A 27702-nucleotide genomic window follows, 5' to 3' on the forward strand; every position below is an offset into this window, starting at 1 on the left:
GCCTAATCTGCTTTAGATGACTTGAGGTCTGTTTCTAGTTCTCAAGTTCATCACTTAAACCTGGCTGCTCCCTTGTTAACATTATTGCTTGTTAAAACTTCCTGCTTCCTTCAGATGGAATCAAACGCCACATATGCCGGTGGCACTGTGTGTTCAGGGTGGCAGAACAATTTGCGTATGAAGTTTTAAAATAAATTCCTAAGGAACTTCAGCAGCTGGATATACCCTTGCCTCCTTTGATGGCTGTTCTGTCATGTTGTTCTCTGTTGCAGAGGTGCCAGCTCAGATTGCTGTGGTCTCTGATAAACTGGTGGGCGTTCTGGGACGTATGAAAGACGAGGATGAAGCCGCATCCCTGAGTCTTAGGATCAAGCTAAACCTTTCCATTCCTGAAGTTGAACAGCGGGATCAAGGGGTGCGTACAGAGGTGCTTTGCTCTAAGTTGTTGCACTGAAACATCCCTGAGACAGAATCATTTTACAGAGATAAAATGTTGGGAACCCATCCAACCAATAAGCCATATTTTCAGTATTTGTTGCGGTCCTGTCAGACAAAATATGAGAATTGTAGTTCTCAGTTCTTCATAATTGCGTGGTAGGAGCTTGTATCTCTGCCTGCTAGATACCAACACCAGATACAAAGGCCCTGGGGTAGAAATCAACAGCCAGCCTCTCTCTTTCAGGCTATTGATCTTCTTCTAACATCGTTCTGCCAGAGTGTAATGGCTGCCTCCTCCTTCCTCCCTCCAGACAGGTAAAAATAACATTTGCTAGGTACTTAAAGTTTCTGGAACGTAGTTAAACAGAGATAAATAATTTTTCATCCTGGCAGCAATATGATGGCATGGCTTGTATTCCTTACAGACAAGGGGCCTGGCCCTCCCTCTTTGTGAAAATGGTTTGTGGGCACCGCCGACTCTTGCCATCCTTGTTGGGCAGGCTCTGCCAGCTTATCTGTCATCAGGTGGGTTTCCCAATGCGATGAGCTGATGTCTTAATGCATGCACCCCTCTGAAGAACCAGAATTGAACTGGCTCCTTCTGTTGCCATCACAGAGTGTCGGTCTGCTTGAGGTCCTGAGATAGGCCTCTTTGAGTTCTGGGCTTTACTGCAGGGATAACCTGTGACCTGTCAGATGCTGCTAAATTCCAACTCCCATCAGCCACAACCAGAATGGCCCAATGGTCAGGGATTATAGGAACTGTATTCCAACAGGATGATGGGAACTGTAGTCCAACAACTGATGGCCTGCAAGTTAGCCACTCCTGGTTTACTGAAACTGGTTGTCATGGATACAAAATGTATTTTCATGTGCTTTGATTGGGATATGTTTTGTATGTTTGCCAGGGGCCTTCTCTAAGTGATGCTCATGTCATTGGCCTGGCTGTCTTTGCAATCCACTTAAATGAAGCCAAGTCCTTGATTCCTGAGGTGGACATCTGCTCTTGGCTTCCTCACTCTGCATCCAAAATATGTCTTTCAATTACTGAGCTCTGGGATTATTTATTGGTGTGCCGGACAGGAGAGTCCATTGTCTTCTGCATGAGGTAAACTTCTTTCTCCATCAAAGGTTTCATCTGTTGTGAGAGTAAAATAGGTGGTGGGTATATTTCTCTTGGAGGATGGGATAAAAATACAGTAGATAGCATTTGAAAGGGGACCGGTGAATGACCAAACAAAATAATACTTTTTATCTCTCTCTCTGTAGGTTTTGCACAGCTGCTCTCTCTTACTACTTCTGCAAATTTCCTTCCCTTTCCAGTGCTTGTCTGTGCTCCAAACTTCATCCTGGTTTTGTAAAAAAGGTAACTTTATAAAATATATATTTAAAGCAAACGACAGTTATCCTGCACTCAGAAGTCAAAATCCGAACACGAATGCATCTTTCCACTGCAGTTATTTCTGCTCAGTTACTCTATAGTGTGCTAACCTGCATGTTTGTCCAGGATTCTCTCTAGATTGATTGCTCAGCATTCTGTGAGCGCAGCGTTTTCCAGCCTGCTTTTCTCAAAACTTGTGGTTCCAGATTTTATTATTGTTATGCTCCAACATTTTTTTTGGGGGGGGGAATGTTTAATAATTTGGGGTCATATTTGTGATGAAATCAATAATGTCAGCAAATATGAAAACCTTGTTCTTCTATAAAGTCAACTTGTGGATTTGTATATGGAATATAGAAATTTGCCTTATACAGAGTCAGACCAGTAGTCCATCTAGCTCAGTGCTATTTATATTAACAGGTGTTTTTTCTGTTTTGTAGCTTCAATATGTTGTTCCACGGCTCAGCTTAGAGGCTCGAGGAAGAGGCTGTGACGGAGACCCAGCTGAGATTCCTTGGAAAACTTTATCTCACCCCGCTATCTGTTACCAGAAAGCTGCCCTCTGCTTGTGGAAGCAAACCCAGCTCAAAGAGCTCTTGCAGGAGAAAGAGTTCCAGGTAAATTCAGTGACTGTGCCAGGTTCTTCCCTTGCCCTCTGGCAACCATGTCTCAACGTTATCTGTAGCAGGTTGAGGCTTCACTGTTGGGGTGCCAGTTAAGCAGGCATAAGCTGCTGGGCTCAGTTTAGCCAGAGCTGAGCAGCCCTCTGAAAGTTTGAGTGAAGTGTAGAAGAGCTCTTAGTCCATTACGCATGAAGGCCTTGTGGTAGTGGTAGGATAGGTTATTGTTGCTGCTGTTAAGCAACGGGGAGTCAGAAATCCTTGCCAGTCTACTTCAAATCATCGAGAGCTCTGCTGGTAAATCCTGATTTCGCCCTGATTTAAGAAATTCAATGCTATTAGCACTTCAGTTTATGCCTGAGGGCCAGAGCAAATGACCTAATGCTTAGCACAGAGGAACAGGCTAAGGTGTCTGGGGAGCTCCTGTTGCTGTTTTGTGTCTCCCGTACAAAAATGTATCTTTCTTGTAGCTGACCCTCCAAGAGTGGCTGCTGATGGAGCTAGGCGTCCAGCCTGATGAAGACGTTCTTTCTCCTTGTGAGAGGTGAGTGCTGCAGGCTGGCTTTAACTTTAGTTCAAGGTTCAGCCTTCACCAACCTGATGCTCATCAGATGTTTTGGACTACAACCTCCAGCAGCCTCATATGGCTGTGCTGACGGCAAGTGTAGTCCAAAACATCTGCAGGGCACCAAGATGGTGAAGGCTGATTTCCATCCATGTGAAGAAGTACTTTGGGTCACCTGCAAATCAGCCCAGAAAGTGAAAATTAAGCACTGAGGCTGGTTTTTCACAAGTTGGAACATTAGGCGGGGGAGGCAGTTGTTTTAGAAGGGTTTTTTTTTTAAAAGAATCATAGTGCAGGTGTTTATGATGTGAAAAACAGTGATTTGTGTGTGAAAAATCACCCTTTCTCAAGCATCTTTTGTTGCTTATTCTTGGTCTACTGTGTGATGTGTGTAGCTACGTTTTCTGAAAAGCATTATAGAAATATTTTAATAAATAAATAAAATAGCCCCTTAATCCTTCCAAAGGCAGAGCACAAGATCCTGACACCCTCGTTCCTAAAGCTAAAGTCCAGAGAAGGATAATTAACTAAAATAATTCATGGTTTAGTCTCTGAAATGGTTTTGCAAAACTCTCACCCTCTGTCTGTCCCTTTGAGTCTGAGCGTAAAAGCCTTCACTTCTATGTCCAGCCTTGCGCACTGATGATAACCGTAAGAAGATTTGGCCCAAGGTCTTTCACACACACCCCTTCTCTCTTTTGCCTTTTGATTTGCTGGCAGAAGATCTGAGCTTTTTCTGCCTGTCTCTCCTACATGCAGGCAGGAATTCCATTACTGGGCTTTGTATCAGCACTTTCTTCCTGTGCCTGCTGCTGCTGGAGGCTGTGATGGAGACCTGAGAGAGATGTGTGCTGTTCTTATTGGCACCATCCTGGATTTCCGCCAGAGGTAAGAACGTCAGAAGAGCCTTACTGGATCAAGCCAAGGCCCGTCTAGTCCACTGTCCTTTTCCTGCCAGCCAGGTACTCCTTCTGGGAAGCCTGCTACCAGAACCTGAGCACAACGGCTGGTTCCCTTTGATTAAAGGTGCTGGTTAAATTGCTTCTACAGATGAACAAAACACCCATTATCTTTCCCACCCAAATTCTGCCTTTTCCCTCTGCCTGTGATCAGCTGGGTGAAAGGGTGTGTTGTTCCTATAACCTACGCAATGCTGATAAACATCTGCCTTAATTGAGATTGTTCCTTCCCCCTGCCCAGGAATGCACTCTATTAAAATAGTTCTGGTTTATCGATAGTGTGTTTCCATGGCATGTTAAAGCAGGTAAAGATGCAAAATTAGCAGCTTCAGGACTTGCACGTGTCCCTCTCCCAGTTTCTCTGGCAAATGCTTCTCTGTGTGTTCAGATATTTCTGGGTCCTGCAGTAGCTGCTCCTCCATTGCTTTTGGTTCCAGGTCTGAGCTGAACAAGCCCAACCACCCAAATGATTCAAAATGCTCCATATCCCATGGGAGAGGAAGCCCCGATATCTACTGCCGGTTGCAGGTGATGCCAATGTGCATGTTATGTGTTTTCTGTTTGTACTTGTCTTCTTTTGCTCAAAGATTTTGCCGCTTGCTGGGGTTGGTCTTCTGATGCTAGGAATGATATGACAAGTGCAAAGGTGCTTTCTAACCCGTAAAGCAACGTTCAGTTAAATTGCTGGAGAGTCAGCCAGTCTTGTGGCTGGCCGTCTTGTGCATTGGCTTCTAGTGATGGCTAACGATGACCCAGTCTCAGGTACCATGCTGATAATAGAACATGCACATGCATGTTCTCCTATACAGCATTGTTGCTAAATACTGCAGCTTGGGCCTGAATGCTTGAGGCCGCCACAGGCCACTGCATTCTGCACTTAGTATAATGGTCTTCAAGGGCAGGTGGGAATTGTAGACCTAAGCATATGGAGGGCACTGAGTTGGAGAAGATTGCTCTAGACTAAGCTTATGGTAGCTTTATGATAGTGGCCTGCCTATCTGCAAAGCTGTTTTAAGGATAAGGGACGTATGTCAAATGCTTGTGAGGGAAAATGACTATATAATAAGTACTGGGCATTTATTGCTATGGAATACCACTATTTTGATCTTTGATCCACTGCTGCGAAGATATTCATGTTTTCAGACATTCTTTTTTAATTTTTATTTATTATTTTCAAATTTATACACTTCAATAATTTTACAATCATTTCAACATTTCGAAACTCAACTTTCTTCCCCCTCTTTCCTTAAATTTATTTTTAATATTTTCTGTATATTCCAAATTAACTTAACTTACCTGTTTATTCACCTACTTTAAATATATACTCTTATAAAACTGCAGGTTACTGCAATATGTTTTTATACATTCTGAACAGTTTGAAATGTTTTAGGTGGTTTAGAATTTTTTAAAAATATGTTGTTGTTGTTGTTTTGAATGGAATTGTTTTAAATTTTTGATGTTTTCTGCCCAGGGCTCCTTTGGGAAGAAGAGTGGGATGGAAATTTAATAAATGAATAAACAAACAGGAGTTGAAACGCCATCTCCTGCCCTCTACTAACTGGCTGCTGTCTCAATTTCAGGAGATGCTACTGGAGCTGGAGCTGGAGCGCAAGAAAGCCCCACCTGACTCCTGCCCCAGAAGGGAGGAGCACTTCCTATTCAGGGTTTTCCAGGAGCGGCAAAAAGCTCTGGGCAATGGGTCCTCTGTGGGTGAAAGGCTACTTCGGCAGCAGGAGCTGCTGCTTCAAACCAGGTAAATGCACCATGGCTGCCAATGAGTCCAAGTGGCTTTGGGGATAATTAAAAACACAGCTGCATAGAGGCCAATGGAAGGCAAGATTTTCCCTTCCTGCTTCCTCCTGGGTTATGGGACATAGGAAGCTGTAGATTCCCAGTGGTGGCACCCCAGCTACGAAAGTCCCTCCGAAGGAAGACTTGCATTCAGGAAGCTTGGAAAGACACTGTTTCCAGGCCTCTGGCTATCAGATTTTTCACACTGCTGGTTTTAACTGTTGCCTCAATATGTTACAGTGGTGTTTTTAAATGGGTTTGTATCTAATTTTACTATGTTTTGAGACCCTCTAGGCTCCCTTTGGGAAGGAACGTTGGCCAAACATTCAAAATAATAAAGATACAGAGTCAGGCCATTGCTCCATCTGTCTCAGCATTGTTGAAACTGACTGGCAGTGGCTCTCCGGGGGTTTTGGAGTGGGGGTGGGGATGTTTTCAGGCCTCCCTGGTGATGTCAGTGGGGATTGAACCTCGGGCATTTTGCATGCAGAGCTGTGAGGGGCAGAGGGAGGGCTAGGAATAGGCTGATCTTGGCCCTAGTTTTGCTAACGCTTCTGTTCATTGCTTTCATTGGCAATCTGAAATCCTGTCCACAGCAAATCAGACACTATTCTTAAAGCCAGAATGGATATCGTTTTTACCCTGAAACAAACTGCTTCTTGTTCAGGATTCTTTTAGGTCTCCCTCCATCGGTTCTCATAGCAACACAGAAGAGAGGAAATAAAATTGCTCTGGATTGCGAAGACTTCTTCTGTTTTGCAAACACAGAACTGGTGTGTATCCTGTCCCAAAGAACTGCAGTGCTCTTGATAACTGTTCCTGGCTGTGTGTTTTGCTCTCTGGGTGTGCTGTTGCTGAATCTTCCTTCTGGGGCTTAAAGCAGCCTCAGTGAGAGAGCAGTCTGCTTCAGCCATCCTCAGCCTGCTACTCTCCAGATGTTTTTTTGACTACACAGCACAGTTTCATGATGATAGGAGTTGCGGCCCAAAACTTCGGATTGAACCACATTAGAGAAGGCTGGTCTACTGCTTTTTAAATAATGCGGCCCTTATGCTCACTTGCAGTTTTGGGGAAGATCGCTTCCCTTGGAAAGGGACCTGATCCCCTCTCTGTGATATCACTCTGATCTCCTGCCTGCTAACTTGAGAGGAGGAGCAAACCCCAAACAACCTGTGCCGCCAACAGCCAGAATAAAACCATCACAGTCTTGGGTGGGGGGCACCATTGAGTCAGGGCGCACCTACATTTATGTGCTGATTTTGGAGTTATTATCCAGATTTCTTGGGAATGCTTTCCTCACTCTCTGAAATTCCTTATTCACATTTTTACAGAGGAATATCTGCTCCAGAGGTTGTGTGCTCTCCTATGACATCACATCTCATTTCTTCAGGGTAATGTAACTGCAAACTCACCTCTTGTCTTCTGAATTTCCCCCGACAATTTGGGGTTGCAGGGAAGGAATTTAGTCCCCTGGCCATCTTATGTAGTCTCTCTGTGTGTGAGTGCTGTGTGATCCATTTAGAATGGGTAACGAGACAGTTTCCTATGAGGGCTGAATGTCGGCTTGGAGTACATTTTTTAAAATCCTCCCAAGTGTTGTTTCTCCACTGCTCCCACTCATGCCAGTGGAACACCTGAGGGACATGGCCTTGGGGCTGCCTACCACAGCCTGATTCCCCCCAGTGGTTTTTCACAGCAGCCCTCTGTATCTGGCTGATGAGAGCTGTAGTCCAAAGCAGGGGACCAGGTTGGCTTAGGCTGCCTTAGTGAAGCGCCTTTGCTACCTTAAAGGTAAAGGTAAAGGGACCCCTGACCATTAGGTCTAGTTGTGACTGACTCTGGGGTTGCGGGGCTCATCTCGCTTTATTGGCCGAGGGAGCCGGCGTACAGCTTCCAGGTCATGTGGCCAGCATGACAAAGCTGCTTCTGACGAACCAGAGCAGCGCATGGAAACGCCGTTTACCTTCCTGCTGGAGCGGTACCTATTTATCTACTTGCACTTTGACGTGCTTTCGAACTGCTAGGTTGGCAGGAGCAGGGACCGAGCAACGGGAGCTCACCCCGTCGCAGGGATTCGAACCGCCAACCTTCTGATCGGCAAGTCCTAGGCTCTGTGGTTTAACCCACAGTGCCACCCGCGCCCCTTTGCTACCTTAGTGCTCTGAAATCTGCCTTAGTGACTGTCCTTGCTGTCCTTCAGGGCTTGCTGAGCGCCAGCTTGGAGTGTCACAAACCTGCACAGGAGGTGACTGCCGTTCTCACCTTGTGTCAAACCACGTGCCCTATAATCCTGTGTTCTGCAGCGGTAAGAGGCCCGTGCTGTTGATTTACCTTTCTATATGTCTCCTTGCAGTTCCAAAAGCTCTTAGCTCAGCTGGTAGAGCACAAGACTCTTAATCTCAGGGTCATGTGTTCGAGTCTCACGTTGGGCAAAAGATTCCTGCATTGCAGGGGGACCAGATAACCCTCATGGGTCCCTTCCAACTCTACATACAATTCTATGATTCTATGATAATATGATTCAAGTTCTCTTAAGCAGGAGCTTGATCAGCCAGGGTGGCTATGGAGATCATAGAGGTACACTTTTTGGGGGAAGGTGGGGCGTTTCTAACACCATAATAGCCCATCCTGAGCAAATATTATGCCGAACTACTCAAAATAAATTCTTGGTTTAAAATAGCCATATTAAAACAGGTAAACAGGTGTGTTTGGTTTTTTAAAGCATCAGTCCTAATTCTGCCTGCAGATATTTAGGTCACACAAGAGCTTTCTGTATTAATAACAATAAAGTTTTTTCTGTTATGCCTCATGAATATTCCACTTGATGATCCTAATGACTTCAGATGCATCCTTAGAAAAGTAGCTAGTTGGGGCCCAGAGTATGGGGCGGGGGGACGACGACACTTGATTCTGCAACACTGCTCAAATAAAGTCGGTGAGGAAACCCTATGTAAGAGTGGCATGTAAATACATGGCATTGATGCAGTTTTAAGAAGTGGCTGATTTGTGCTCTCTGTCTCGACTCCTCCATGAAGTGCTGGTGGCAGAGGCTGGAGCCCGTGCTTTTCTCGGAGTGGAACAGACTCTTCGGTGCTCCAGTCGCACCGGGATTGCAGAGCCTCAAGGAGTTGCAGACCTCTGTCAGCAGGTAATTCCAAGGAAGCAGCTCACACCTGAGAAGCTGTTGAGCTTCTGTGTTCCCTTCCTGTCTCCCACTCCAGCCATGAGAAGAGATGGGGAGGGGTTGCATTCCTATTACCTTTTTAGCTCTCACCTTGAAAAACTTGGTTTTGGACTTCCAGGTGTCTGCATCATCTCTTCTCAGCCATGTCACACACCTGATTAAGGAGGGCTGTCATCTTATGAAAAGGAGACCACTGGCCTTTTAACTGACAACTGTTTTGTCTTTACCACTTAGGTTCCTCTCACTGGAAGCAACTTCCCTGGTCTCTGACATTCCATGGATCTCTGCTGCCTTTCTACATTTCACTGTGCAACGGCAAATGGTGCATGAAAAGATGGCTGAAGGGCTGAAAAGGCTGGGGTCTGAAGCAGAGCAAGTAAGAGATTACATTTTGCATTTTGCTTTACCATGATGGCATAGAGGGTGACACTGGCTTCTGGAGACTAGACCAGTGGGTCGACGTCAGGCTTGAGAAACTCACTTTGTGTGATACATGCATTTATTTTTTTCTTTTACCTGGCAGCTCTTAGTGAACCTCTTCTTCTTTTCAGTCGTGGATTTCATCTCAGCGAGAGTAACCCCACAGGTAAGTAGATTTCTCAAACTGCCTGGTAGACCCAGGGCCTTCATTTGTCACTGTTCAACTGTCACATAAACTTGCAAAGGTGGAGTGGATAGCTCAGTTGGTTAGAGCATGGTGCTGACAATGCCAAGGTTGCAGGTTCGATGCCCGCAAGGGACAGCTGCCTATGCCTGTATTGCAGGGGGTGGGACTAGATGATCCTCAGGGTCCCTTCCAACTCTGATTCTACAAGTCATAAAATTCCTGTACTTTTAAGTATGTGATGATTGTTACAACCTTTGCCTGTCTGCTGCTTATCCTGAAAGGAAGCCTGAGAAGTAGGAAGCTCCTATAAACCTGTTCTGTATAGATGGGTAAACTCATGGAGAAAGGTAGTGGGGTTTGCTCAAAGTGACCCAATGGCTGTTCCCAGTGGCTCTGGTAATGCCTCCAGGGTGTACCAAAGAGGGGAGGTACGTGTGTGCTTTTCCCTTGTAACTTGCAGGAGGGCATGGATGCTCACAAAGCCTTGGATTGGAGCTCAAAGCTGCTTCAGGGTTTGGAGGAACGAGGTGCATCCTGGCTGGCCATCTTCAGTTCAACAGTGAAAGGTACGAACGCTCCTTCATAAGCTGCAGCCATCTGAGGGTTGTAGCCAGCTAAGTACTGCTCAAGCTAGACCATTAACAGACAGAACTTCCATTACTTTCAATGGATCTAGTGGAAATGAGTTGGATACAAACCCCAAGAAAACAACTGTGAGAAACGTTTGATTGAAAGCTGGCGCCCAGCTAAGATCTGTCTCTTTTGGCATTGCAGACCACAATCCTTACCAAATCCTGCATGGTACTGTATCACATCAACACTTGAGGCTGTTGCCGGTTGCTTTCTATAGGTAAATTTCACAAATGTATTCTGCGTGTAATGTATATACTTGCTGAGAAAATCAAGGGTGCCAGAAACTTGACAGGGCCACTTTATGCACTTGCTTAACTGATACATCCAACCACCCAGTAACCCCAAGTTAAGAAAGAAGCACCAGAGTTTTCATTGTGTTGAAGTGACTTGATAAATCATCATTACCACAAAACCCTTCTAAACTTGTTTTGAATTTTCAAGTCAAAAGACACGGCCGAGTGACTCGGCTGCAAGTCTGCCTGCAGACGTACATCTATGCAAAGCGAGGAGGGAGCCTGACCTGGTCACACTTGTTGCCTGCTTGGTCTGCTAACTTGTTCTTTCTTCTGTAGCCTCATCGTCACCTTTGAACCAGGACACCTGGTTAAGGAGCAAACATTCCTGTATGTTGCCATTGACATGTACACACAGTTGCTGCAGCTCTTTATGGATGGGACAACAGCAGTGGTACCAAGCCTGCATTCCACTGAGCCTGTGAGCATCTCATCCCCTTCCCTTCCGTTTGTTTAGATCAGCCCCTCTGCTTCCTTCCAAAGTACAGAACCATCCTGTTCCCTTTTTGGCTAGCCACAGCCTTTATTTGCCTATTGTGTTGACTCTATGAGTCATTATTTGGGCAGCACCCACCTCGTACCTGGGAGCACCTGGAACAGATTAGGGCTCAGTGATGAAAGGGGGATGTGTGAGAGAGAGAGACTGCAGCTGTTCTGATAAACAGCCATGTCAGTCAGCTTTGCATTTCTGTCTTTGCTGGCTTCTTGCAGTATATATAGTTTTACCTCCAAGCAAAGTCACTCAAGGAAAACCAGTGTGGTGTAGCGGTTAGTGTGTCGGACTGGAACCTGGAAAAACCAGGATTCAAATCCCCAATCTGCCATGAAGCACACTGGGTGACCTCGCGCCAGTCACTGCCTCTAAGCCCAACCTACTTCACAGGGTTATGGTGGGGATTAAATGAGTTGGGGAACCACTGATACCCCCTTGGAGAAAAAAGGTGGGATATAAATGCAATAAATAAAAGTCTGAGTAAGATCAGTCTACAGAAGTATTATTCACTGTTTCCATTCTGAAAATGTGTTCAAAGTAGAAGCAGATTTAGCTTAGATACCAGGAAGATGTTTCTAACAGCTGATGCATTTCAGTACCAGCGAAAACTGCCCATGGGCGAGAATCCATTTGAGAAAAGCTACACCAGCCAGAGGTTAGAACAGGGATGGGGAACATCTCTCAGCTGTTTTGAGCTCAGCCCTGTTGTTGGGAAAGTGGAATACAAATATTTAATCTAGATCTCTGTAGTCCTCAAGATGTGGTTGAATTCCAGCTCCCCTCATCCCATGCCATGCTAGCTGGGGCTGACTTCCCTGCCCTTGGATTAGATGAGTCGCCAGCTGCATCCCTTCTGGTTCCTGCAACTCTTAAGCTGTGGCTTAGTTGCAACATTATTTGAACGGTGCCTGTCTTTCCCAGGAGGAGTCACTGGCGCTGATAAGAAGAGCACGGCAGTTCCTGCTACGTGCAGTCCCCCAGTGTCCTCAAGGGAGCTTTTCCAACCTCCAGCAGGTGGGTGAAAGGTCTTTCTGCTACCTCAAAACTTGGGAAATCCAGGGCTGCTGGCAACACTGTGGATTGTCCTGTTGATCCATCCAGCAATCAGTTCAAGAAAGCCAATGGCGACTGGCTCAGTCTTTCAGCCCTCTACTTCACACTTCCTTTGCAAAGCTCTTCCTATTTTATTTTATTTGGATATGGCTTTGTGCAGAGGTCATATCCAGCATTTATTCTAGGAGAAGGGGACAGAAACTCAACTTTGCCATTTTAGGGGAAGAAAAAGCTGAAATGTGCCCAATATTGGTCTGGCTGCACCCGAAGTCTGGCCCTTGCTCTGTATCTCCTAAAGGCCTACTTAAAGTGGAGGTGTTTTCCAGCCTGTCTGTGGGTTCCATTCACTGGAAATGCTGTGATTGAACCCAGGCCTTAATGCTTTGTATGTCTGGCTCTATACCTGAAGCAGAAGCCCCTGAGTAGGATCCTCCAAGGCTCTCGAGCAGTTATTTCCTATTCTCCAGTATTGTGGTTGCTTCCAACCTCGTGTAACTGGCAAAAGAAGGGCAAGGAAGACTGTGCCTTTTAAAACTTAACAGTTGTAGTGGATAGGAACCCTAGCTCAGTGGTAGAGCACATGCTTTGCATCCTTGGCAACTCCCAAGAATAGAGCTGAGAAAGGCCCTTTTCTGCCCAAGAACTGCCAGCCAGTCTGACCTGGTATCCGGCAGCTTCCTCTGCTCCTAGCCTTGCCGCCCGTGCGCTCCAAGCAGGAAGCAGCTGTGCCTTGACTCTTTGCACACCTTTGGCTCCTGCTGTCCACAGGTGTGGTGGATTACCAAGTACTGTGACCTGTGCACTCCTAGAAATGACATGGCCAGGCCAGAGATCTGTCTTTTCAGAGTGCTGCTGGCTGACTGCAGCGAGGCTGAACCGGTGGCAGCCTTTCTTTACAAACGATGTCATCGTGCTGTCTGCGGACAGTCTGCCCAAGGATTTAGCTAGAGAGAGTTAGCAATGCTTGACACCAGACTCTTTTCCTCCTTAGTTGATGAGTCTCTGTGAAGACTTGGACCCAGAGATGAAGGCTGCCCTTGTGAACTCCAGTGATGATGGGGATCTGCTTGATGAAGAACTTCTCCTTTTCTGACAGCTGAAGTCCAGGCAGGCAGGCATGGGGTGATTCCCTGCCCACCCAGAAAAAATGCACGGATAGGGAAAAGTGGACAGACCTGCAAAGGCTTAATCTGTTCAAAGTACGGTGTAAATAATTTATTACAAGCATGACCATGACTTTGTAACAATAAAAACCATGTTACAAATATTCTGGTTCGTCTTTCTTTTTCTGATTGGCTTTGGAATTTAATTTAAAACAAGTTGTCTCGGGCTTAAACTGGGCTTTCCGTCTGCTTGAGAGCCTCTAAAAATGAGCCTGTGCCTATGGCCGACACACCTTTATAACAGGTGCGATACCTTTTCTGAGCTCAACCAATCGCCACATCAGAGGGAAGGCAGGACAGCCTGCTTCCTTTGGCGAGACGGATATGGCTCTGTAAGACACTGCTACGGTCTTGGACACAAACACACACACGGAGAATAGTCACAGCAATGGAAAGCTTTTCACCAGCAAGCAGAAGCGAGTCCCCACCCCTTTCTGTTTTTTGGAGGATCCGTTAAAACGTACGTTTAAAACTCCCACTCAGTGTTGCTTTATGCAAAGCTGGATCAGGGCTCCCATCCAGGGCTCTTTCAGGTGGGCTCCTGCTGCACACTCGGTTCCAATTTTACAGGATGGTTCTCCGCAGTCTCTGAAGCCTCCGGCAGAGCCTCTGGCAGAGCCTCTTGCTCCAGCTCAGCAGCCTTGGCTTTGTCCTGAGTCTGGGTGAGGGGATGCACCATGGACATGTGGACGTTGAGGTTGTGGGCCTTTTCAAAGCGCTTCCCACATTGGTCGCAGGCAAACTCCAACTCAGTCTCTGCTTTGTGTTTGGTCATGTGGTACTTGAGGGATGCTCGCTGCCTGCACTGGAAGCCACAGATTTCACACCTGCAGGGGGAAAGCAGAAAGTGGACCTCAGACCAGCCACACGGTCTCATCCCCATGAAGGAGGGGGAGCAGCAGCAGCACAGCTCAGCCTTGGAAGAAATATATCAGCTGCTCTCAGACAGGTGAGAGGATGCTTCCAATAACCATGTGTATTTTATCTACCAAGAACCCTGAATACCGAGCTGCACTTGAGACTATTGCTGGGGCGGGAAACATGCTTCCAGATTTTAGTTTGGATGTCCCGATCAAAAATCCAGGATGCTGGTGGGCGCTGTGTCCTCGCTCTCTGTGGGAATGGAATATCCTATAGGAGAAGTGGAAGCTTAGCTCTTGCTAGTCAGACACTGCAACCTTGTTCCTCTTACAGACCGGTCAGCCCTCTGTTAGGGACTGGTGCTTTAACAAGACAGACTTGTATGGCATTTTTCTCCATCACTCCAGGTTAGTTGCACTAACCTGCATAGGTGTTTTTGAACATCTCACCAGCAGCAGCACTCCTTCATTCTGAAGTGCAGGAGAGGCCACAGTCCACCAAAAGAAATCTGAGTGCTGCTCTCCACTATGGCAAAATGATCAGTCACATGTACAGTCGTACCTTGGTTGACGAACACCTTAGCAGTCAAACTTTTTGGCTCCCAAACACCGCAAACCCAGAAGCGAGTGTTCCAGTTTGTGAACATTCTTTTGGAAGCTGAATGTCCGACAGGGCTTCCGATTGGCTGCAGAAAGCTCCTGCAGCCAGTCGGAAGCTGTGCACTGGAAGTCAAATGAACTTCCGGAACGGATTCCGTTTGGCTTCCAAGGTACGACTGTAATTCTGCATTGAGACAAGATGGTTTTGCAGGAAATGTTTCCCAAACCAGTCCTAAAATCATCATTTCCCACACTACTGGACGTATGAACCCAAAAACCAATCCCAGGACCCAAAATGTGTGTGTGTGCTTGTGTGCCACATCTTAATTTGGAAGTGTCATTATTGGCGCATCTGCAAGGGAGATGACCTTTCTTCAACCTTGTTAGTTAGGGAATAGTAAAGGTAAAGGGACCCCTGACCATTAGGTCCAGTCGTGGACGACTCTGGGGTTGTGGCACTCATCTCGCTTTATTGGCCAAGGGAGCCGGCGTACAGCTTCCAGGTCATGTGGCCAGCATGACTAAGCCACTTCTGGCGAACCAGAGCAGCGCACGCAAACGCTGTTTACCTTCCCGCCGGAGTGGTACCTATTTATCTACTTGCACTTGGACGTGCTTTCAAACTGCTAGGTTGGCAGGAGCAGGGACTGAGCAACGGGAGCTTACCCTGTCGCAGGGATTCGAACTGCCAACCTTCTGATCGGCAAGTCCTAGGCTCTGTGGTTTAACCCACAGTACCACCCGCGTCCAGTTAGGGCATACTAGTTTTCAAATTCATCTTTGAGTAATCTTAAGATGCCCCCTAAAGGCAACACAAGCTTATCTCTAAAAGGCCATAGGCGAAAAGTGTGCTTACTGAAGAGGCTTTGCTCCTGAGTGGCGCATCTGGTGAACGGAGAGGTGTTTGCGTTGCTTGAAAGTCTGGCCACATTCGTCACAGATATAGTTCCGCACCTCTGCAATGGGAGAAGGGAACAGGGTTGAAAATCACAATGACTTGGGTGGCTGTAAAAAAAGGGGTTTAGGAGAATTCATGGAGGAAAAGGCTATCAACAGTGAGTGCAGTACTAACCCCCCAACCCCAGCATCAAAGGCAGTCTACCTCAATACTAGCAGCTGGAGAAGTCTGATGCAGGCTTCCCCTAGGTATCTGGCTGGCCATTGTGGGAGCTGCGAGGTGGGGATGCCCCTCTGGCCTGACAGCAGCAACCCAGCCTCTTCTTATGTTACTGGGACTGTCTCCATCATTGACACTCTTGGAAGACTTTGCTTAGGGGTTTATGATTGCATTTTGTGTGAACCTCTTAAAGAGACTTTATTACATTAAGCAGTAAATAAGTAATGAAAATGAAATGAATGAGAAGAATGGCGGCGGCGGAGGGGAATAAGATGGCAATGTTTTTCCCCAAAAGGAACTAGAGCACTTTTCCAGTGCTTTCTCTGTGATGATACAGAGGTCTGCACAGTTTGTGGGCAGGTTAACCGCAGATCCATGTATATCAACATTATTTTTATTTTTTAGTTTCTTAAGTTGCTTTATACAGAACAGCCTGCAAACGACCTAACTTAACAAAATAAAAAACAGATAAAATTAATTAACAGTCAAATTAAAAACAACAAATCTGCATTTCAAAATTCCTAAAAATTTATTCCAGCAATACAGGAAGAAGGACAATTTTTGTCCTATCCAACTAAAAGGTGAGCACCACAGTAGAGGCTAACTTAACTACCAGAAGCCTGGGTAGTTAAAAACGTCTTACAATGATGGTGCCAGGCATGTCTCCCTGGGGAGAGGATTCCAGATGGGGGGCCACCACTGAAAAAGCCTGTTCTCCTGTGCCGTGTGTGATGCCTGATTCTGCCCAGGGCATTTCTTTCTCTTCCATGCAAATCCTCCGTCATTCTCTCATAAGCACAACATACCTGTATGAATGAGCTTCACATGGCGCTGAAGGTACCGGTCAATCATGAACACCTTGTTGCAACCTGGATGCGGGCAGGGCCTTTCTCTGACCTCCTCATGATGCTCTTTGATGTGCTTCTAAATGAAAGAAGAGAGAGCAAGATCTTCACACAGAGCCATCCTTTCACTCCATGCAGGTTTGCGGGCAGTGACAATCTGATCACCTATGGCAGGCTTGGCTAACTGGGGGCCCTCCAGAGGTTTTGAACTACAAGTCCATGTGCTGGCTGAGGCTGATGGGGATTGTAGTCCAAAACGTCCTAAGGGCAACTGGTTGGCCAAAGCTACTCCATGGCAGCAATCACGTGAACAGAATGAGAAAGGAGGACGCTGCATCCATTTCCTCAAACTGGCAGCAAAATCTGGATTAAACACTTTTAAAGTCATAAGCTTTTCTCCTTCTTTTTCTCTTGTAAGCTAGGGTTACTCCCTCCCGTTAGGCAGGGCTGTCAATCATTACAATCTGGCTTTTGATTGGTTCGCTTCCACCCAAAGGAACTGGGGGAAGGTGGTGGCAGGGAGAGAGAGACACTTGTTCCAGAAAGTAAAGTCCCGCCGAGGGTCTGACGACTCCAAAGTTAAACGTAGCTAGTAATTATCCACATACCTTCATGCCATCTGCACCTCTGTACACAGCTGTACAGCCCTGATAAGGACACTTGTAAATAGTGGGCAGCTCTTCCCTTAAAAAAAAGCAGAGGAAAGAGTAACTGGTGATTAGGTTGGTCCATTCTTGGGGGTGGGAATCTCACATCTTGGAAGCTTTGGGTATATGATACCTTTCACATTTTATTTTCTTTTTCCAGCCAGGTTTGGGTCCTGGCTTCTTCCTTATTTTGGGCTCTTCAAGCTTCTTTGCTTCTCTGCTTTCAACTTTCCTGTTGTTGGATACCCTAACAGAGGAGGAACAGGGAACTGTTGCTACATGTCAACTGAGGTTATAAAACAGGGGTGAACGACCTCCCTACCCCTGTTGAGGGCTGCATCTCCCTATTTCTGCCCCCCTCCCCAATGCCTACATGAAATTAGGCCAGTGCAAGGCTCTCAGGCTGGCCACCCATTAATAAACGCAAACATTTGAAAGCCTTACATAGACTAAATTGTTGAAATAAAGGGAAGTATACACATCACTTGTTTCAACAGCACAAGGATTTGCACAATGGAATATTCCCACCCTATCCTTCCCCTGCGCTCTCCACAAATCTGCTCGGAGGGTTGAGGGAGCCCCTAAAACAGATTGAAGGGGCTTTTAGGGGTCAGGAGAATATTCCATTGTACAAACCCTTGCACTGACAGAGCGTTTGCATAGCTCTACTTAAAATACAATCCTAAACAAATGAACACATTTGTGAGGAGGCTGAAAAGAAACCTGCTCACTCCTAAGAAAAGAGAGAATGTGCGAAGAATGGATGTGGGCCTTTGCCCACTGAGGGTGGAAGAGGTTGCAAAAGGTAAAATGCCTTCGAGAGAAAGAAGCTACCACTCCTGTCTTTTGCCGCAGCAAAAGGACAAGAAAAAGCCCTCACCTCTTTTCTGGGTAAGGCTCAAAGTAGTCGTCTGAAGACTGCGCTCTCTTGTCATTCTCGTCGTCACTCAAGGAGTACCTGAGAAAGTAAACAGGCCCTTTCACTAAAGCAGAAGGCAGGTGAAGCCTCATTGGGCCTTTATGTTGACAGCGGGGGTGGGGGGTGGGGAAGCTCAAGAAAACTGCTGCAAGTCCGGCTGCCCCAAAGTGACCTTTCCTTCTTCAAGAAAACAACACACTCCAGACAGTGGCCCAGAACCACTCAATGTAAAGGCCGCTATGCTACAAAAAGGCGAGCAGAGAAACTGCCCTGACATGTGGGTTCCTGGGCATCAAATAATTGGAAGCCCAGCCTTTGGAGTCTTTTAAAAAGCAAGTGTCCAGCTCCAATCAATTCCATGCTTAAAAGCTGAAGCTGGTGCCTGCAAAAGGTTTCAGACCAAAGTAATGTAGGGAGCTGCCTGACACCAAGTCAGACCAATGATCCATCCAGGTTGGTATTATACACTGACTGGCAGCAGCAGCTCTACAGAGTTTTAGGCAGGGGGCATTCCCAGCCCTACCAAGAGGTGCTGAGCATTGAACCTGGGACCATCTGAATGCAAGGCAGAGGCTCTACCACTGAGCTATAGCCTTCCCCCACAAGATCACTTGCTAAGACTCCCCCCAGTTCTCTGTCTAGGCATCTTACCTGCCCACTTTTTTTGCCAGCTACATTTTTGTAAATCATTTAGAGGTGCTTTAAAAAAAAACAAAACCCAAAACCATCAAGTGGTATATACATTCTATTAAATAAGTAAAATAATAAGACTGCCCCAAGTGACATCCTTTGGAATCACTGCCATAGGCAGTATGGATTTGTATCTGTTCACGTTCTGGCCCATCAGTGAGAATAATATATCCAGTATCATAAAAAAAAAACTCCAATACTTGGACATCATTTATAACCTTTGTGAAGAACAAAGGTTATAAACAGAGATAGTAACTGCAACAATTAATTTGAACTAAACTTAAGGTAGTATTAAGGAGTTGTTGTTACAGTTAACAGTTAATAATTTTGTATTTTTACTATTGGACTGCATTGCTTCTAATAAAGGCCACAAAAACCACCCTTTGTGCTGTCCTGACCCCTTCCTCCACCCCCTAAAAAAGCCGTCTCCAGTGACTGGACCCTCCAGTGAGGAATGAGATCCACTCCCGCCCCACAATCATTGTACATGCTTGCAAAGGTGACATTTGAATCCCGCTCTTCTTCTCTCACCCCTCAAAAAGGTCACTGAACTCGTCTTTTACCCGCTCATCCGAGGCTGCAGAGGAAACCGGCTTCTCACTCAGTGGCCCTAGAAGACGGAGAATAATGCATGTTGCAAAGGGCGCAAAGGAAGGCACAACAGTTGTCAAGGCACAACAGTCCTGCGGCACCCGACCCAACAGAACATAAAAAGAGCCTGTCTGCCGGGTCAGGCCCACCCAGCCCAGCAGCCACTTCTCGCGGTGGTCAGCCAAAGGACGTGGGCCTGAGCTCACCTTGGCAAGAGCCTGCTTCACTATGAGAAAATGTGAGTGTCTGGGCACACTGGCTGGAGGGAAAGCCAAGTTAACGGGGCGGAAATTAAAAAGCAACAAGAATGCAAAGGGCACGCCTGGTCCCAGACAGCTGAGCTATAAATCAGAAATGCTGGCACTCAGCTCTGTGAACGCACTGCTTCCACACAGGCTTCAACAGCTGAACAGCTAATTATTATTATTATTATTATTATTATTATTATTATTATTATTATTATTATTATTTATTTGCACCCCCCATCTGGCTGCGTTTCCCCAGCCATTCTGGATGGCTTCCAACAAAGATTAAAAATAATTAAAGTGGCTGCCTTCAGATGTCTTCTAAATGTCAGGTAGTTGCTTATCTCTTTAACATCTGCTGGAAGGGCGTTCCACAGGGCGGGCGCCACTACTGAGAAGGCCCTCTGCCTGGTTCCCTGTAGCTTTGCTTCTCGCAGTGAGGGAACCTCCAGAAGGCCCTCGGCGCTGAACCTCAGTGTCCAGGCAGAATGATGGGGGTGGAGACGCTCCTTCAGGTATACTGGGCCCAGGCCATTTGTGTATATTGTGTATATGTGTATGTGTATATATGTGTATATTGTGCAAAGAAATGTGCAAAGACCTCTGTGGAGTTGTGACCCGCACCCCCACAACATCCTGGAGATACATCCTTGGCATGCCACTTACCTGGACTGCCATTCAGAGGGCAGTCTGGCTGCGGCAGGCTTTCCTCCTGCAAAGGAGCTTCCGAGGCATCTTGGAAGGAAGGCAAATCCTGGCTCTCCGACACCCAGCTTTCTGTGCTAAGCGCAGGCGGAGGAGTCCCACTTTTTGCAGGTTGCTGGCTGGCTGCCGTATGAGTGGCGCCACGCTGGGGTTCTGGCGGTGCTGCCGCAGCCACAGTACAGTCAGCCCCCACCCCGTTGCCCGTCACGTGCGTCTGTTGCGGGGCAGGGTCCTTGTTCAGTTCCCACTTGACGGACAGGGCGTTGTCCACCAGCAAGGTGCTGCAGTCTGAATCTGTGCTCATGACATAATCATGACCCTCTTCGCAGCCCCACACGGCCTGGATGATCCCGCAGTACTCTGAGGACAAGACGCCTTGCAGGCTCGGAGCAATCTGGCAGCTTTCGGCGTGGTTGTGGGTCCACATCACTAAGCTGTGGAGGCACTGGGGGCTGGATGTGATCAGGTCTGCTGTTGGCAGGGAGAAAGACAGAGGGTAGCAGAGACCAGGCATGCCACTGAAACCCCTGCCCCACACCATAAGCCCCAGAATAACTGGCTGGCATGGACTATGGCACCTGTGCTAGGTGGTAACACACACACACACACACAAAATCAATCAATCAATCAATCAATCAATCAATCAAGGTTGTTGTATTTTATTTATGGAATTTATAGTCCACCCCTCCTCCTGAACACATTGCTTTCTGTTAGGCAGAGTTACCTCTTGAAATTACACCACCTTCAGCTCCTTGGAGGAAAGAAGTGTAATAGATAAACAATAAAGCCATGCTAAATACATGCAGCTTTGCATCTGCTGAAGGCAAGGGATGATGAGCTACTGCTTCTTTATACTGAGCTTGGAAGAAGGAAAACCCACTTGAGTATCATCCTGCCTTATACTTGGTTTGCAGAGAGACTGACAGTGGCAAACAGTTGTGTGGGGCTCCTTGTGCAGAAGGGATTATTTACTGTGCTGTGACTTTGTCTCATACACAAATCAGGGGTGTGTACTGCAACGTTGATCAAAGCCTTTCTTCAGATGATGGATCAGAGACCAAGTACAAACTGTCATATTATTTTAAAGTATACAGAAAAGATCCATGTTCCCAACAGATCTTAGAAATATGCTTGCCTACACTTAAAAAGGAAAAACATTATTTACTTTGTTTATTCATATTCCACCCTTCCTCTTGAATGTTGCACACATTGTTTTCGGTTAGTAATTGCAAGATGAAACAGTGTCTATTTTTTTTTTTGTTGATTTTGTCTTTGTATCTTGGAAATAAAATTCAAGAAAGAGAAAAAGAGTTTGCCTGAATCTGTGATCTGGCAAAAGAAGCTGGGGAGCCCTAGCTAGAATTGCACATGGCTGGCTCGTTGGCACTCAAAAGATGAGTTTTCCCTTTCTGCAGCTGATGCTGAGTTATTTTATTTTTGGATTGGTGTCTTGCACTGTTTTTATTTTAGATATCTTTGTGCTTTCATACTGATGGTATCCTGCCTTGGGACTTCTCATGAAGGGCTGCTAACAGATGTTTTAGATAAATAAAAATACGGCCTTCCCAGGCGGACGCTGGAGCTGGCCCTAGAGTGCAGAGACCACCCTGGTCCCCACTAGTCATAGGGAAATTGCCAGAGACTGAGCCCCACATCAGCTATAAGCATAGGCAAAGTGGAAACTGCCCTTAATCTGTGGAAGCAACAGGGCAGCCACAACTGACACCAAGGAGAAAATTCAGAGGAGCCAAAACAATCCTACTTACCTAGAGAGGGAGCATCTCCTTTTGCAGCAGGAAGAGGAGGTTGGGCAAGGTTGTCCCTGTACACAAAACAGACGGCAGAGCAAATCAGATGCCTTCTAGGGAGGACAGACCCAGGCAGCACGTGCTCTGGTCTCATAGTGGCAGTTTCACAAACAAAAAATGTGCACAGGCCATTTCCAGCTGCTGGAAACTGGACTTTTGGCCTTGCAAATAAGGCCACATACATTACGAACCCATAAAGTATTTCCCTAGCCCTCTGTACGAAGTGCAAGTCATTAGTGGGACATCAGCAGCCTAACAAAGTATTATGTATGCAGCTCATAAATGTTTCCCTGCTTGGGGGCCAAGTCTTGGTGGCTACCGAGACAAGCCACAAGCAGCCCAGCCTCCCGCGAGTGGAGAAATCTGCTCAACCTACTTTCCGTGTGGCTTGAGGTGGCCAGTGGGAGACAGGTTCACCTTCTGGATGAAGGCCTTGAGGATGCTGCGGCACTTGTAAAACTGGGCGTGGCACTTCTTGCAGACAAACTGGGGGAGGGCCGGGTCTTGCCGGACAGCCACCCCCACCAGCCGCTGGAAGTCCGTGAAGAAGACCTGGTCCATGCGCCGCTGCTTCTCAGAGCTCTCCCCCACCACAGGGACCTTTCCAAAGGCGTTCCGCAGGCTCCGAGAGGAAAACTTCCCGTGGCAAAGCCGGCAGTAAGCGGTGCTCACACCCCGGCCGAATCCTGCAAGGATTTCAGGGAAGAAAGGAGGTCACTCGGAGACTAGCATTGCCTTTAGAAGCATAATGAAGGTACAAGGCAGGCAGAGGGCCTTCTCGGTAGTGGCGTCCTCCCTGTGGAATGTCCTCCCTCCACATGGCAAGGAGATAAAGAATTACCAAACTTTTAGAAGACATCTGAAGGCAGCCCTGTTTAGGGAAGTTTTTAATGTTTGATGTTTTTAGATATGCTGTAAGTCGCCCAGAGTGGCTGAGGAAACCCAGCCAGATGGGCAGGGGAATCAATATTATTATTATTACTACTACCATTGGTCTACCTACCTCTGTATCATCTACAGTAACTGGCAGCAGACCTCTGGGGTATCGGGCAGGCAGCTTTCCCAGGCTTGACTGGAGATGCATTGGGGATTGAACCAGGTGCCTTCTGCATGCAAAGCAGGTGTCCTGCCACTGAACTACAGCCCTTAAAAGACTCCTGGGCAGAGCAGGATGGCAGGAGGCAGGACAGAGGAGAAACAAGCCCAACCGTTGTGTGAACTAACTCCCAGAGCATATAAGTGGGTGGCAACCAGAGAAACACTATTAAATGGTCCTTGCCATAAATCACCCAGGAACATCCTTTGGGGGCATGGGGGGTTGAATTTAATGTATTTGTCTTCCGATTCCATCAATAAAACTTTCCATAATCACAACACGTAAAAGTGTGGCATTCTGCATCAAATGCATAACTCAGCATCCTAAAAATTAGGAGTTTCTTCAAACACACCCAAGGTCCTAGTCCTCATGGATGAAAACATAAACTGTGTTAGTGAACACAGGAGCAACCTGAGCTGGAGTAAAGCATCAAGCTGAGTGTTCACCCCTGCTGTTGCAACCAAGAAAGGCAGCCCTGGTCATATTGTCACTGCCCCCCACTCCAGCCCTACCTTCTGGCATCCTTCGCCTTTTTTGTCTTCGGCTCTGAGAGCAGTCCTTGCTTTGAACCATCCAGCTCCTGCTTTGCCAAGAACTGTGAGAGAAACAGGAACCAATTTCTTTTGTTTTCCTGTTTGCTTTCAAGCAAGTTCTGCTGTCTGTGCAGGGACCTGGTTTGCAAACTGCCCACAGCCCCTCTGCAGCACTTCCTGACTTGGAGGAGCCACAGAGATGATGTCAGCAGTCTTTACTGTGGCACTGGCCAATCAGGCGACTCATTGTCTCAGAGTCATAGCAAGTCTCCTTTTGATCATGGGTGGTGGCCCCAGCTTAGCATCCAGGACCCTTTCTCATCCAGGACTCCTCCCTCCCCACCAATTCTATGAGAGAGCAGAGCTGAATATTTTAAAGTAGAGAAGGCAGACAAATGAAACTAAGGTGCCGCAAATCAGGCCTAGAAAACATAAAGCATCAGCTTTCTGTTTTGGTGCTATTCTGCATATTTTCCATGGTACCAAGCTACCTGTGATTTCTTTTTATCCCTGCAAAAAGCCCTCCAAGCAGCACAAAGGTTTTCTCCTCAAACCCTCAGCCTAGACTTCCCCAGAACCGTCTCTGCTAAGCTACATAAAAAAATCCATTCACCAATCAGCTTTCCCATGTAATAGTAAACACACTATACTTTCAAAGCACATTCAAAACATCTTTCCAGGCATTGTAGTTTAAGGGTTGCTGGGAATTGTAACTCTGGGAGGGTAGACAACAGTGCCCAGAATTCCTTCCCTCAATAACAATAAGGAAAGTAGGGGAGCCTGCAGTTCTCCAGATGTTGCTTAGACTACCACTCCCATCATCCCTGACTACTGGCCATGCTGGCAGCTTGAGACTGCTGGGAACTGGAGTCAAAAGACAGCTAGACTGTGCCCGGTTAGTGAAGGCAATGGAAAATTTAAACAGGTACATTTACCTGATCTGAGGCCAAGAACAAGGGTTACAGATTAACACAACACAAAACCGTCCAACGTTTCAACAAGTACATTAAGTACACATGTGTTTTTGCTATGGTTATGGAGGTGCAATTGCAACCCACGACCCACATGTTGGCATATGAACTGTCAGTGAGTGTGGGACTATCTCCATGCCAAATCAGTTCAGCAAATGTGGAACATGATGGTTCCCAGGTTATTACATCTGTAGAAACCATTACCCCACATCACACCTGGTATAAGAATGTAACAGGACAGATCTATGATTTATAGCTCCCCATAAGGCCTCAGGTTGCACTCCTCTGCAAGGGGGGTGGGGAAGACCAGAGCATGTGGCTACTAGGTAGGGAAAAGCTGATTGATTCCTTGATTCCCTGGTGTTGGGGAGCAACACCATCGTTGTCTATCTAGCAGCATCAACTATGTATCGTCTTCCACAGAATTATCAGCAAAAGATAAATATAAAAAATGCAAGTTCCTGTTCTAAGACTGCAAAATTGTGAGTGAACCCCGTACAACTAAATCATGATACAGGGAGGAACAATATATGAAAATGGATGAGCAACCATTTGCTGCTAAGGAATCTGGGAGCTGAAGTCCATCAACCTCTGGAGGAAGGCCAGAGGTTCGTGTCAAGTCCTCTTCCTGGTTCATCCAACTGGCACCTCTCCATGCCTCTGATGGGCACTGATGGCTTCAAAGTGGGAGGCCAGAGCCTCTGTCACCCCTGCTAGGTACTTGTCAGCTCAATGGCCAGGGCATACCCACTTCACGGACAGCCTAAGCAGTGAGATTTAAGGAGGCCCAGCTCAACCAGCTGCCCCAGCGCCCTCTACATCTCGGCAGTTGCACGATGCTTGCGACTACAGCTACCCGGGATGGTGAAAAGTTTTGGGTGCGCCTTGTGGGTGGCGGAGCAGCTAACCTAGGCTGTGCATGGAAGCTCTACAAGAAACCCACGTGACTGGACTCCAAAGCTGCCCACTGGAGAGCTCCGGGTGGCAAAAGGCACGGGCTCCTGCAGTTAGCATTTCAAACGTGACCGATTGGGAGAGGAGAGCGTTGGCTGTTTGCGCGCTCGCGCCTGCCTGCCTGCCTGCCTGCTTGCTTGGCGCACATCAGCGACGGATGTGCTGACCCAACGAACAGGAAAAGACATTCTGCACGCGCTCTGTTCACTGCTTTTCACATCTTAGGGCCCAGCCCCGGCACTGGAAGCAGGGCCAGCCTAGCCCAGCTCCGCCGCCACCCGCTGGCCAGTCCAGCCCCGGTGCCAAGGCGCCTCCCGAGCGCGCGCGCCCCGTCCGATCCCTGCCCGGCGCACTTCCCGCGGGGAAGCGCGGCTTCCTTCCGAGCGCGCACGCGGAGGATCGGGCCGCCCGCCGCCGCCCGCCGGGTCCCCGGAAGAGCGCGCTGCCGGGGTGCCCCTGTCCGCCTGCGCTCACCCGCTGCCGCCGCCTCCGAGGCTGGCGAGGCCCACTGCTCGGGCTCCGGCTCCGGCTGCTGTTCCTGCTCCCGGGAGGTAGCGGTGGGGCGCCCCCGGCGGGCCCGGACACTCTTGGCCTCGGCTGGTGGCGGCGGCGGTTCTGGAGCGCCCCTGGCCGCCGCGCCCGCGGGTAAGAACCGGCCGCGCCGATCCCGCTTCATGGCCGTGCAGAGCCCGGCCCGGCCCCCGCTCGGCAAGCTCTGGCTGCGGCTCCGGCAGCGCCTTGGCTCGGTTCCGGCCCGCAGCGCCCCTGGCGGACGGAGGAGCCTGCCCGGGCAGGAGCTCCGCCCGGCGAGGGGCTCCCGCTCGCCTGCCAGCGGGTGGCGGACCTGCTGCGAGAGCCGCCTCTTCTCGCCCGGAACGGGTCTGCCGCGGGCCTAGAGACGGGCTGAAAGCCGCTTAATCGGAGCCGCGCCGTCTCCGCTGCCCTTCGACGGATGCGCCCGCAGGGTAGGGAGGGCGCCGGTGCGGCTGGAGAAAGACTGCTGGCAGGGGCGGGCACCGGAAGAGTTTTGCCTTTTAAGTCAAAAGGCTGTTTGGCATCAGGGCAAATAACGAGCGCCAACTTGATTAAAATATTGGGGTTGGGGCAGGTAGGTCCTATCCCGCACAACTGATCACACGACATGGCACGCGCACACCATTTGAATAGCAGTGCCCATCAACTTTGGGGGACCCCAGTTGGCTCCTGCGATGGGCGCAAAGTTCTGGTGTTATGAAAGAGGGACAAAAAGTTTTCTCTATCCACTTTCTGAGCTTTCCTGAGGAGAGCATTCCAGAGAGAAAGATGGTGTTCACCACCTAGTTCACTTACGACAGTGAGCACATGAGGTGAGGAGGCTCTGAAGACGGGCAGAGTCCTGTGTAGAGAGTAGATCTTGGATCTACAGAAAGTAGATGCCATTGTGGTGCTGGAAAGGAAGCAAGCAAGCAAGCAAGCAAACAGACTGACAGACAGACACTCCTCAAGACAAGCAACCCATCCTTTACCATTAGACCTCCGCTGTTACTTGAAGAAAAGCCTCTTTGCATAGGTAATGTTGTTTATTATCACCACTGTATAATAAATATTTAATTTACTACATAAGTGGTGTACCTTCTAAACTGGGCAATTTTGCCCCCAAATCCGGGGGGGGGGGGATTAAAGCATTGGTGGCATAATAAAGGTGCCTCAGAGTGTGTTCTTTGCATGCTTAGGGGGTAATAAGGAACCTGAGAAGTGCAAAGGATAATTTTCGAAGATATTGCGAAAATTGTGTGTTTTGTAGGTGCATAAGCACATTTGCTATGGGCTTGCATATGTGTGTTACTTGTAAGACTAAGGCTGCACACACCAAACATTACGCATGACTTCTCACAAATAATCCTGGGAACTGTAGTTTACTCCTTGCAAAGCTTCAATTCCCAGCACCCTTAACAAACTAGT

The 27702-nt window shown here is 47.7% G+C and overlaps 2 protein-coding genes across 6 annotated transcripts in view; one reads left to right on the forward strand and one right to left on the reverse strand.

Moving 5' to 3' along the window:
* The window catches only part of FANCA (FA complementation group A), a 38492-nt gene extending 25208 nt beyond the window's left edge, over positions 1–13284 (forward strand). Inside the window, exons 23-43 of one of the 2 annotated variants that reach the window (XM_081203759.1) lie at positions 273–415; positions 683–753; positions 864–963; positions 1347–1546; positions 1708–1804; positions 2260–2436; positions 2910–2983; positions 3764–3892; positions 4401–4491; positions 5544–5716; positions 6422–6527; positions 7086–7145; positions 7955–8059; positions 8790–8902; positions 9173–9314; positions 9462–9524; positions 10006–10111; positions 10320–10395; positions 10751–10892; positions 11886–11978; positions 13009–13284. In XM_081203759.1, coding sequence (XP_081059885.1) covers positions 273–415; positions 683–753; positions 864–963; positions 1347–1546; positions 1708–1804; positions 2260–2436; positions 2910–2983; positions 3764–3892; positions 4401–4491; positions 5544–5716; positions 6422–6527; positions 7086–7145; positions 7955–8059; positions 8790–8902; positions 9173–9314; positions 9462–9524; positions 10006–10111; positions 10320–10395; positions 10751–10892; positions 11886–11978; positions 13009–13110 — 2363 coding nt within the window. In that variant the 3' untranslated portion in view covers positions 13111–13284. Of the gene's footprint in view, positions 1–272; positions 416–682; positions 754–863; positions 964–1346; positions 1547–1707; positions 1805–2259; positions 2437–2909; positions 2984–3763; positions 3893–4400; positions 4492–5543; positions 5717–6421; positions 6528–7085; positions 7146–7954; positions 8060–8789; positions 8903–9172; positions 9315–9461; positions 9525–10005; positions 10112–10319; positions 10396–10750; positions 10893–11885; positions 11979–13008 lie in introns of those variants that run through there. The other variant, XM_081203760.1, reaches the window with a different exon arrangement.
* On the reverse strand, positions 13207–26452 carry ZNF276 (zinc finger protein 276). Of its 4 annotated transcripts, none has more exons than XM_081203762.1 (11): positions 26236–26452; positions 22584–22893; positions 22166–22221; positions 20361–20867; positions 19390–19468; positions 18130–18207; positions 17383–17496; positions 17211–17286; positions 16564–16681; positions 15497–15596; positions 13207–14007 (listed from the first exon to the last, which is right to left on the reverse strand). In XM_081203762.1, the coding sequence occupies exons 1-11, from the start codon at positions 26435–26437 to the stop codon at positions 13710–13712; spliced, it is 1938 nt and encodes a 645-aa protein (XP_081059888.1). In that variant the 5' UTR covers positions 26438–26452; the 3' UTR covers positions 13207–13709. The 4 variants fall into 4 exon arrangements, with proteins under 4 accessions (XP_081059888.1, XP_081059887.1, XP_081059889.1 ...); XM_081203761.1 differs by having other exon boundaries at positions 20361–20870; XM_081203763.1 differs by lacking the exon at positions 26236–26452 and adding an exon at positions 25357–25678 and having other exon boundaries at positions 20361–20870.
* Between the last annotated feature and the right edge of the window lie 1250 nt (positions 26453–27702).

The sequence above is a fragment of the Podarcis bocagei genome (assembly GCF_964188305.1).
Source record: "Podarcis bocagei genome assembly, chromosome: 7".
NCBI classification, from domain to species: Eukaryota; Metazoa; Chordata; class Lepidosauria; order Squamata; family Lacertidae; genus Podarcis; species Podarcis bocagei.

Coding starts and splice junctions, on each gene's coding strand:
- ZNF276 (XM_081203761.1), bottom strand. CDS start 26,437: ATGAAGCGGGATCGGCGCGGCCGGTTCTTACCCGCGGGCGCGGCGGCC. Junction 17,287..17,382: donor AAGAAAATAAAATGTGAAAG/GTATCATATACC, acceptor CTTTTTTTTAAG/GGAAGAGCTGCCCACTATTT. Junction 15,597..16,563: donor TGTGAAGCTCATTCATACAG/GTATGTTGTGCT, acceptor CTCCCATTGCAG/AGGTGCGGAACTATATCTGT.